This window comes from Lineus longissimus, chromosome 10 (assembly GCF_910592395.1).
Source record: "Lineus longissimus chromosome 10, tnLinLong1.2, whole genome shotgun sequence".
In the NCBI taxonomy this organism is placed as follows: domain Eukaryota; kingdom Metazoa; phylum Nemertea; class Pilidiophora; order Heteronemertea; family Lineidae; genus Lineus; species Lineus longissimus.
In genome coordinates, this window is record NC_088317.1 from 17,787,180 (window position 1) to 17,798,760 (window position 11,581).

General features: G+C 42.8%; 1 protein-coding gene across 5 annotated transcripts; it reads left to right on the forward strand.

Moving 5' to 3' along the window:
• Nucleotides 1-773: 773 nt before the first annotated feature.
• LOC135494778 (uncharacterized) lies at nt 774-11,018 on the forward strand. 5 transcript variants are annotated; one of them, XM_064783044.1, is made up of 14 exons: nt 774-882; nt 4,811-4,955; nt 5,318-5,410; nt 5,725-5,854; nt 6,517-6,638; nt 7,115-7,200; nt 7,541-7,699; nt 8,005-8,119; nt 8,465-8,557; nt 8,982-9,111; nt 9,297-9,349; nt 9,597-9,757; nt 10,032-10,076; nt 10,407-11,018. In XM_064783044.1, exons 2-14 carry the CDS (start codon nt 4,831-4,833, stop codon nt 10,505-10,507), a joined length of 1,413 nt encoding a protein of 470 aa, XP_064639114.1. In that variant the 5' UTR covers nt 774-882; nt 4,811-4,830; the 3' UTR covers nt 10,508-11,018. The 5 variants fall into 5 exon arrangements, with proteins under 5 accessions (XP_064639114.1, XP_064639113.1, XP_064639117.1 ...); XM_064783043.1 differs by lacking the exon at nt 774-882 and adding an exon at nt 2,977-4,241; XM_064783047.1 differs by lacking the exon at nt 774-882 and adding an exon at nt 2,977-4,223.
• The last annotated feature ends 563 nt before the right edge of the window (nt 11,019-11,581 follow it).

Consider the following 11,581-nt stretch of genomic DNA (forward strand, 5'->3'; position numbering starts at 1 on the left):
GATTTCACAAAAGGTCAAAATGAGATTTTATGGATTTTATGATCTCCCATATGACATCATATGCGTCAGGATGGCCGAACAACAAACTGTTACAATAGTCCCGCCGAGATGTTATAGATATGTGTTATCTATTCGTTTTGAATAGCCCATATGACTGTCATCTTACATACGCGTCAGGATGGCCGAACAGCAAACTTATACAATAGTCCCGCCGAGATGTTATAGATATGTATTATCTATTCGTTTTGAATAGCCCATATGTCATCATACATACGCGTCAGTATGGCTGAACAGCAAACTGTTACAATAGTCCCGCCAAGATGTTACAGATATGTATTATCTATTCGTTTTGTATAGCCCATATGTCATCATACAAACGCGTCAGGATGGCCTAGCCGGGCGAACGACGACCAACGGAACTGTTATATTTGGTAGGAAAAGCAATCGGAGAAATGTTACATATTCGTCGATCAAATGCATTTACATGACGCAAACTTCGCCGTTTGTATCTCTTCGTTTGGTTCGCGAAACCTGCCTAATGTCTTTCCGTGACCACAGCTCAGTACGCATACACATGTATGTATGCTAGGCCAATATCACATTTTTGACAATACCAGTTAATTGATCCTTTGACAGAACAAAAGACTCTCGTTAGCTCATGAAACCTTATGTTCAAGTGAACGCTAAGCCTGGTAGCGGGGTAGTGCCCGGATGGTGTGACGCGAAATGTATTGTCTTCGTTCATGATCGGTCGCGGTTGATTTGAACGCCAGTCAGTTGGAGTGTGAACTGCGTAGAAGTTCATAGGAACACTTTCTCCGATTTCAAACATAAAATGCCTTCGATATTTCGGTAATCAAGTCAAAACTGCTGCAGCAGAAGGTAGGGCGAGGTATCTTTGCTTCGTATTGGTCTTGATTGGTTTTAATAGGTTTTTATTTTAGTAAAAGTCGTGCAGTCGGGCAGAGAATGAACTGCGCAGTAAGAAACTCCAGTCGCAAGCGAGACAAAGGCTTACTACACGGATCATGTGCATCGTTGTATTTCATGTACACTGTACATGCTCGCTGGCGATATCAATTGCCATCACTAATCAATTACCATTTGTCCTCACAAATTAACGACCCAAGGCTTGGTCACAGAGACAACATCTACGATGATGTTGATGGTTTTGAAGTGCTGATATAATTTTCCCATTTTATTTTTGGTAAGGCGGGACTAGTTTATTTTTGTGATTGATGTGTCTTGCGACCGTTGTACCTTGTATGTCATATCATTTTAGAATAATGTATTTCAAATGTAAACAATTATTCACTTGGCTCCACGATCCCGACTGCGGTGTAGCACCCGACTATAACTGGCATGAATAGGGAATACGCTGGTTATGGATGTCAGATCGTGGTTCCCTGACTTTTGTAAACAATTCCACTGGGCGTATCCCACGCGGCGACACCAAGGACCGCTGGCTGATCTATTGATATGTTCGTACCAGGGTGTCAAAGTCGGAGAGACGAAGAGCCACTCGTCTCTTGTAGGGGGTTCATTGGAAGTGTTTGCATTTGTTAGCCTATAAAGTTAAACACAAGATTTTAATCCATGTCTCGGGTGTCTTTGAGGGAACTGATCACACACAATTCCTAACCTACTCGTCAGCTAGCTGACAGATTATTTGGGTCGAACGTGTTGCTGAGATGTTTTTGAAGAAATGCTTGTGGCTGTTGGAGAGACTTCTTGTTTAGACAGTTTCATCTGCCCCCTCTAAGGCATACGATGGTAACTAATAACTTGACTGCGGAAAGATCGCAGGTTGAAAACAATGGTTTCGCAGAAAACCAGACAAAGGCTTACTTCACGGATCATGTGCATCATTGTATTTCATGTACATGCTCACTTGCGATATCAATTGCCATCTCTAATCAATAACCATTTGCCCTCACAAATTAACGACCCAAGTCTTGGTCACAGAGACAACATCTACGATGATGTTGATGGTCTCCAAGTGAGTGCTGATATAATTTTCCCGGTGTTATTTTTGGTAAGGCAGACTTGTTTATTTTTGTGATTGATGTGTCTTGCGACCGTTGTACCTTGTATGTCATATCATTTTAGAATAATGTATTTCAAATCTAAACAATTATTCACTTGGCACCACGATCCCGACTGCGGTGTTGCACCCGACTATAACTGGCATGAATAGGGAATACGCTGGTTATGGATGTCAGATCGTGGTTCCCTGACTTTTGTAAACAATTCCACTGGGCGTATCCCACGCGGCGACACCAAGGACCGCTGGCTGATCTATTGATATGTTCGTAGCAGGGTGTCAAAGTCGGAGAGACGAAGAGCCACTCGTCTCTTGTAGGGGGTTCATTGGAAGTGTTTGCATTTGTTAGCCTATAAAGTTAAACACAAGATTTTAATCCATGTCTCGGGTGTCTTTGAGGGAACTGATCACACACAATTCCTAACCTACTCGTCAGCTAGCTGACAGATTATTTGGGTCGAACGTGTAATAACTTGACGGAGGAAACGCTGAGGTGGTTGGAGATGCTTTTAGTCTAAAGTTTGTCATAGGGCCTCCTCCGATTTTAGCCAGGACCTAGCATTAGTATGCTACTTGGTGTGCTGCAGATTTTGGGAGCCCATCAGCGGGCACCGTGCATTATTGACTGGAATCAAGTACTCAAATCAAAATTCACATTGTGATTGTCTAACCGGAAGATATGCCTTTTTAAAGTGATTGAAAGGAAATATTGATCTTGACTCTGTCCTTAACCTTTATTTGTCTCAACACAAAAAAGAAGACTGCGAGGCGAATAAAGTAAGAAAATTGTACACCCACTTTTCAGCAGTCTCATCAAATCCACCAGACGCCTGGTGTGGCACACAAGGCATCACCATGCTGAGACCAAATTACTGGCACATGGATGGCAGGACACGCGTGGTTGGACGTTTAGTTATACCTTTAAACATAACTAGGGAGCATTTAGACAAGGGTTATTTAAACCAAGGCTGGTGTAAAAGTGTGAAAACTGTTCTAGACGGCTGTGGCCTCACTCAAATTTGGTATACTCCCGAGGTTTTGTCCCTACGAGAACTGAAAATTGTAGTTGAACAGATAATGAGAGACCAGTGTGAACAACTATGGAGAAACGAGGTAAATAACGATTTCAGATGTATAATTTATAGAATGTTTAAACAAAACCTGAATATGGAGCCCTATGTTAAAAAATTACCATTATATCAAACGGTCAGTATTTGTAAATTTCGTACTGGATCTATAAAATTCCCAGAAACAGTAACCAGAATGTATAGAAATGAAACTGCAGAAAATATTTGTGGTCTTTGTGACCAGGTTTGTGTAAGAGACGAACTTCATTATTTTATTACGTGTCCGTATTTCCGTCACATGCGAGTAAGGTTGTTTCCAAACTTAAAAGAATTACCTCAGGTTTTTTATCATGAATTTTTCCATCGCATTATGACTAAATGTTCCCGGGTAAACTTAGACAATATTCATAGTTTTTGTAAAGAATTCATCAGCTTGGTCCACCATATGTAAATGTTAAATCATGTAACCTCTTATACCCGAAAGGGTTTTTTGGAGAGAAATAAATTATGTTATGTTATGTTATGTTATGTTATGTTATGCATGGATGGCAGGACACGCGTGGTTGGACGTTTAGTTATACCTTTAAACACCAAGTGGCAGCACCGTCCGGCGTGAGCGCATGGATGGCAGGACACGCGTGGTTGGTCGTTTAGTTATACCTTTAAACACCAAGTGGCAGCACCGTTCGGCGTGAGCGCATGGATGGCAGGACACGCGTGGTTGGTCGTTTAGTTATACCTTTAAACACCAAGTGGCAGCACCGTTCGGCGTTAGCGCATGGATGGCAGGACACGCGTGGTTGGTCGTTTAGTTATACCTTTAAACACCAAGTGGCAGCACCGTTCGGCGTGAGCGCATGGATGGCAGGACACGCGTGGTTGGTCGTTTAGTTATACCTTTAAACACCAAGTGGCAGCACCGTTCGGCGTGAGCGCATGGATGGCAGGACACGCGTGGTTGGTCGTTTAGTTATACCTTTAAACACCAAGTGGCAGCACCGTTCGGCGTGAGCGCATGGATGGCAGGACACGCGTGGTTGGTCGTTTAGTTATACCTTTAAACACCAAGTGGCAGCACCGTTCGGCGTGAGCGCCACTATCGGTAAAACCTGGCAAGCAATTGTTCAAAAGTAATTTCCTCCTTATTTTATCATTGTTATTGTAACATCAAAACACGAGATGATTTAGTTCACCGTGTGAGCCTGATCTAAGGGTTCATAAGCAACCATTATCATCGATAAGGACGTTAGTGTGGAGATGACCATGTACTTTGGCTACAAATGTGTGCTCGGACTCTCAGTCTCGCTGGTCAGGGTGTCCCAAAAGCGTCGTACACTAGGCTATTTAGAGGGGCAATATGGCCGTGTACGTTCCTGCTGTCCTTTTAAAAGAAGACCTCCACCATGGATGCCCCTATGTCATGTCAGTGGCTTGATAGCTGTTATGGTCGCTCACCTAAATGGCCCACTACTTAGTTATAGAAGCCCTTTCTTCTGGAGGAGGCCCTCTTCTAAAAATTATGGGTCTCCCGAGAGTGTTTTTACAGTCGGCCATGTTCGAGGGCTGAACAATGATTCGTCAATGACTGGGTACTAAACTAGGAAAACAATGAGACGGGGTGGCATAACATCAGTGTCCACCGGCTTGCCATATATTATCGTGAATACTTTCATATGATGGTCTTGTAAACTTGTTCCAGGTTCAGAGATTGATGTGATAATGACTGAAGAGGGGAAAGCCCAGGGGAGAGACACAGTTCAGACAGAACAAGAGGACAATCCACGGGACTGGTTACCTGACTGGGAAGCCAATTCCACTCCATGGCATAGCCATGACGTAAACAGGTTTGTCATCGAGAATCATAGAACGGTAGTGCTACATGTGGCTTGTATTGTCATGTTTGAGACCTTGTCCAGTTCTAGGTGAGACACTGTCACATCCAGTTCTAGGTGAGACACTGTCACATCCAGTTCTAGGTGAGACACTGTCACATCCAGTTCTAGGTGAGACACTGTCACATCCAGTTCTAGGTGAGACACTGTCACATCCAGTTCTAGGTGAGACACTGTCACATCCAGTTCTAGGTGAGACACTGTCACATCCAGTTCCTGGTGCATCCCGTCCACTTTCAGATCAAAGACTATGATAGAGAGATGTAGTGACATGAGAGCGTAGCTCATTGTTGATGAATCAAATCTTTTTCTAGGTTCCTGGTAAGATACTTCTCCTTTCTCCAGTCTGGACGCGAGACCATGAAGATTCTTGTGCCGCTTTGTGGGAAATCAGTCGCCATGATGTGGTAAGCCATGAACTTGTGCAGCATTTGCTTGCAACATTGTTTTTAAAGCCTGTTAATTGCCTGAGTCAATCTGTGCATCCATGTCGTGAGGTTAATGTTATTCATTCAAATATTGGCACCTAAAAAAAAAGCCAACAGGAGTATGAAGTATGAATATGTTTTAGCTATTAAATCAGCAGCTCTAAAAACCAGACAATACAAATAGAATATGATGAATGAATATAGCCAGGTGTAGCAGCTGCTGATTAGTTGAAATCTTTGATATTTATTTTAAACCAGATGTTTATGTATATTATATATTATGTATATTTCAGGATGTACAAACAAGGCAATACACTTGTTGGTGTTGAGTTCGTTGAGAAAGCATGCATAGAATTCTTTGCTGAACAAGGTCTTGCCTACTCAAAGAAGGATGTGCCATCAGTAAAGGGCTCTCTGTTCCAGGTATTGCATTGCCTTTCTTTCCAAAATGAAATATTGTGCTAAGCATCAATATAGACAATAGGGAGGTTCCGCACCGCCTACGATTACGATTACGATTACGATTTCGGAAAACGTAATCGTAATCGTAATCGCATCGAGAAGCAGCTAAATTCAGTTCCGCAAAAATACTCTTGATGTCATTCGAGAAACCCATGGCTCACGAACAGAGCGAATTTTCATTCCTATTTCATTGCAGTCGTGACGGTCTAAAACAGCTTTGGCCATGAAATTTGCAGGTCCTACGTCTGGTGTGCATAGTCAAAATATATTGTTTGTGAAAAACGTGACCCAGGATACTTTGGAAGTGCATGAAATTGACGTTCTCGATGATCGTTTATCACTTACGAAGATTAGCCGCCATCGTCATAGAAACGAACCGAATATGCCGCAGACGATTTCAGGGCTGATGACGTTGCTGCAAAATTGATGACGTCATACACAAATCGTAATCGTAATTGTAGGCGGTGCCGAACCTCCCTATTATTAGCTTTATAAACAATATTGGGTGATTTGTAATGTAATGTATGGATCCCCAATGGAAACCTCCACTGTCAGAGAGAGTTGCTTCCTCGGCCACATGAACTTGATATGGCATTATTAACGGTTCTCTTCACCTCTTTCAGTCAGAAGATGAAAGGTTAAAGATCTACTGCTGTGACCTCTATAACTTTACAGTTGACATAGAAGGACAGTTTGATGCGATCTGGGACCGGGGCTCATTCGTGGCGCTCTCTTCAAAGGTGGAGTAAGTTGCCTCATTATTCATATTAGTGTCGGATGTGTGGGATTGTAATCATTTGTTTTGCCAGTTGACCTGTGTCTGTTAGCTGGACGGTTGATTGCAACCTGTCTGTTAGCCTGATAGGTGATTAAACCTGTCTGTTAACTGAGCAAGTGGTTGGACTGGGCTGCACTCTTGATTACATGAGGCCTAAATGATAGCTGACTGACTGATGGCACAACTTGTGAACCCCCCCCCCCCCCTCCCCCCCGTACTAACCAGGTAATCCTCTAACCGACGCATAGATAGAGAAAGACAAGCCAGTTGCTGTGAGTGAATGAAACCCAGACTTTACGACATTTGAGATCACAAACTCTAACTAAATGCAGAAATCAGAAATATAATGATTTATCGAAGGAGAAGACAAGTTCGACAAGCCAGCTTTTGGAGTTACTTACTGGCTTACAAGTCAACTAATGTGTCATTCTCTGTTTATGCAGGTATGCTGAACATATCCAAACACTGATGTCACCTTGCTGCAGACACATGGTAGAGGTGTTTGAATACGATCAAAGATTACGATCAGGTGGGTTCATTTATATCTAAAATGGGTGATGTTTGTGGCCGATCCTATACCTTAGCATTAAGTGACTAGGGGTATTGCTGCCTATGGATAGGATGCTGGTCCATTACAGGTTGACTTCCAAGTCAATATTGGTATCATTTATACCTCCTGTGGGTTTAGGTGCCTTGCTTTGACACGCAGATAAGAAAGGACAATGCTTGAGAGATTCCACCCACAACCTCCTGAGCATGAGGCTGACACACTGGTTGCTATGCCACTGAAGTTATCCCTATTGTTTTGTCTGTTTGGTAGTAAGACTGGTACTGTGAACAAAATCTAAATCAAACCACTTCAATTGTAGGCCCGCCGTATTCCTCCACAGAAGAAGATATGAAAACATATTTTGGGACAAAGTGTAACATCGCAAGAATCGTCAAGCAATATGACCAAGAGTTTGGGAAAAAATTTGGGATTGAGGAATTCTATATTTGCCTGTATTTAATTTCACCCAAGGCTCTGAGTAAGTATCCTGAGGCTTATATCTTCCTCTGCCAGCTGGGACTGTCTATGAGAGTCCAAGAGAATACAGGGGTGTGGCGGTTATGCATCAGTCTTTTAAATTATGACCTTGCTTCGTTCATTCAGTAAACATGCTAAACATGCTAGAGTTAATGCTGAAGTTGGCATCTTACCATAGCGATATGTGGGAGGCATCTTACCATAGCGATATGTGGGACCCAAGAGATGAAGGACACTTTATGCTAATTATCATGTTATGTTCACCAGTTGTTTACGGCATGATGACTCGCTACCGTGTTATTTCAGAGCAGTACATGTTGGAAGTGGGAGGTGTGAAGGCAGCTAACAATACCAATACTGATTACTGGTTGACGAGGTGGGACCTTGGCCAAATATCGTACCATAAAACTGAAGTGCACCCGTAAGTTTGGACAAAGTCATTGAGTCAGAGCGTCAAGATCAGCCAGTCAGTTACATTGGTGAGAGTTGGTGAGGTGGCCTCATCAGAACCATCCTCTGCCCAGTCCACTTTGGGATTTCTAATGTTCTGGCTCTGGCTCTGGCTCATCTATTTGAGAAGGTTCTTTCACTTGACGACTGTCAATCCGCCTCAGAGTCGAAGTCAGGAGACAACCTTCAGTCTCCTCCATTAATGATATTTTTAGTTTCCAATCGAGTCCTAGTGAATAATCTTCCATGTTCCTGATAAATCCTGGCTGCTCTATTATTGAGAAAGTTACTACAAAAGCTCTACTTTGTTCATTAGGTCCTTGAAGAAGCACTATGACCTGCTGCTCGATGGGCGCAGCTCACTCAAGATACTGGTGCCACTGTGTGGAAAGAGTCAGGACATTCTATGGTAAGTCTTAACCAAATGGTAGACAGACACTCAAATTGTGTTGAGGCAAGTAGGGTTATGTAAACTCAGCATGAATGGCCAGAGAGGGAGTCGCTATGAAAAAGCCAATAAACCACATTGTACCCTAACCGTAGTGGCACGCCCGTCTTGGAGATTGAATATTCCCAGGAGAATGATATTTCCAAGTGCAGAGCAAACGCTGAAGAAGAATCTTGCAAAATGGAGAGGTGAATCGAATGATGAGCCAGACTGCATCCAAGGGGCAAGGCTGTCAAAGTCAATCATTTGCCCTGGTGGTCTGTGACTGATCTCAGACAGGTCAAGCCATGATCCAACATGTCAGACAACTGCTGTCATGTAATACTGTGTAAGAGGATGGCTTATCATACTGCGTTTCCTTGAACTTGCTTTCAATACATTTTAGGTTGTATAAACAGGGCCATACCGTCATTGGTATTGAGGTCGGTCAGAAACCTTGTGAGGACTTCTTTACTGAAAACAAAATATCGTATACGAAGGAGAGATCGGATGCAGTTGATGGGGATTTATATAAGGTGAGAGGTCAGATTGGATCAGGTTGTAAGGCCTTGTATTAGTAGATGAGGTGAATTTCTGACTGGCCTCTCAGATACTGAGACACACTTCCTCTTGTGATGATTATTCAGCCTTAGTCGGGTAGTCAGTCTTTTGACTTGAGATCACCTGTCTCAAATGATCAGTGATTTTGTTTTGATTTCAGAGTGACGATGGGAGAGTCCAGATTTACTGCTGTGATATTTTTAGATTTTCGAGGTATGTTTTGTCTCGGCTTGGGCTCTCTTGGTCAGACAAGGCATACAGACCCTGAGGCCAAAATGTAATGAAACACGATTGATCACTCTTTGTCGATATTTGCCTCTATGCAATGTGCTCATGAAAATAAACCTACAAATAAAGTGCGGTCTCTAAGGAATGGTACTTCATTGTCTTGAGCCTTTGATAAGACTGAACTGGTGACTAATGGAGAAGTACTTCATAAGATTTCTTTACTTTGTTTCAGTGAGATTAAAGGTGTATTTGACGGGTTCTGGGACCGGGGCTCGTACTGTGCTATCCTGCCTCAGGACAGGGAGAAGTACTGTAGACTGATGGCGTCACTGGCAGCACCAGGCTTTACAGCTCTCGTCGAAGCCGCAGAGTATGACTCGAGAATTTTTGCAGGTATGGACTCTGGCAATGAATAAGTGCCTCTGGTGGGTTTCGTAGCAGAGACTTTCTGCTTAGATGGCGCTACGGTTAGCCAGCCTCCGCGTACATCAGAAAGGGTATCAATTGCCATGATGACGATTTCGCAATCATTGATTGTTTTTGGAAGTCTTGTTGTGCGGTCTGGCTAAAGGAGCATGTAGCACACCTCCTGTGGTTCTAGTGACCTTCATCCATGGAGTACCTGTGTTATGAAAAAGACTCAACTACTTTGCTTGTCATGTTTCAGGCCCACCGCAGTCTCTGTCCGTTGAAGACATGCAATCCCTTTATGGTGAGTTTAATGGTCGGCCAATACAATGCCCTTCCTGAGCCTCAGTTGGGATCAAGCAATTGAAGCCTCATTGAGTCATTCGGGAGTTTCTGAATGGAACCCTACTGCAGGCCCTATTGTCATGTTCATCAGGCTGATTTGTGCCTGACTTATAAACAGGAAATGAGAAGGTTCATTTTCACATTGATCCCCCTCTCCCCCAGTACCATCCATGTCCATCTCTTTTCTTTGAGCCTTCCATGGGCCTAGATATGTTGGGTTGGGTACTCACACAGTTTGTGGACACTTTAGGAAATAGAGGATTTTTACCATTTCATGTCTTTATTTCAGGAAATAAAACAGGTTCAGTGAAAGCAGTTGAGTCTGAAAAGTTGGTGAAGTATGGCATTGAGGACTTCTCACTCATTACGTACTGTATCAGAGGGAAATAGAGGAGCTTTTTGATTACATATAATCACGTAGGTTCATCCACAGCAATATATTATACCGCATGCGTACATGTATACAGCCTTATAAGGCTTACAGGACAATTTTACGATAACAGATACAATTTTAGTGTTCTAGATAGAGTTACTTATTTCCAATGCTTGCTTTGCAAAGATTGCCACATATTTATGAATACAATACTCTTTTATCAGGCGATTCTGCCATTTTCTTTTCCTTGTTTAGATGACGATAATCATATATTCTTTCTGATGCAGTGTTTCTTACTGTATTTCGTGTACCACCGATTATAACCTTGCTACAGGCTGATGGTGTTTGTGAGCCATCAGCTTTTGATAGCTCTGTCTGTAGATTGTTGTTAGTTGCCCGGTTAGGCACTAGATTTATTAACTGGAATAATGATTAAACAGATCGTGCATGATTTATCTATAACCTTGTCTCATGGTATTAGATTTATTAACTGGAATAATGATTAAACAGATCGTGTATGATTTATCTATAAACTTGTCTTATGGTATATTTTTTACCCGATAGATGATCGCCTGTGCCTTAATCATTCGGCATTAGGCAAGGTGTGGAAGAGCTTTACAAGGGATGAAGTCAGAACACATGTCTTTTTCATCCCTGATACTTCGTGTCTTCACCGAACCAATCCATGGAATCGCTGAACCATTGGTCTGCTCTGTCTGGGGACAGAGACATGGTTGAGACGCTCCGTCGATTGACTTCAAGTCAACTCTGTCGCAAGATGAGGACATGATTGTAAATCTCGAAGGATTTGCTACTCCGCTCCGTCCAGAGATGGGAACAAAGAATGACTCTCCAAGAATAGGCCATAGAGCTCCACCTTGTCCATGAACAGTGACATTGGTCTCAATCTCCATGAATTGGCTACGTACCTTGAATCCCCAATGATGGGAACATGGTTGTGACTCTCCATGGATTGGCTACAGGTCTCCTCTGTCTTGAGAGTCGGACCTGGCTGTGACTTGTCCAAGGATGTGCTGTAGGTTTTTCTGCCAGGATTGAGACGTGGTTGTGGCTCTCCAAGGACTGGCTAC

Bases quoted from the DNA above. Each gene is read 5' to 3' on its own strand.
- LOC135494778 (XM_064783042.1), top strand. From the start codon at position 4,392: ATGTGTGCTCGGACTCTCAGTCTCGCTGGTCAGGGTGTCCCAAAAGCG. The intron at 9,112-9,296 runs GTGAGAGGTCAG...TTTTGATTTCAG, and splicing joins TTGATGGGGATTTATATAAG to AGTGACGATGGGAGAGTCCA. The intron at 10,077-10,406 runs GTGAGTTTAATG...TCTTTATTTCAG, and splicing joins AGACATGCAATCCCTTTATG to GAAATAAAACAGGTTCAGTG.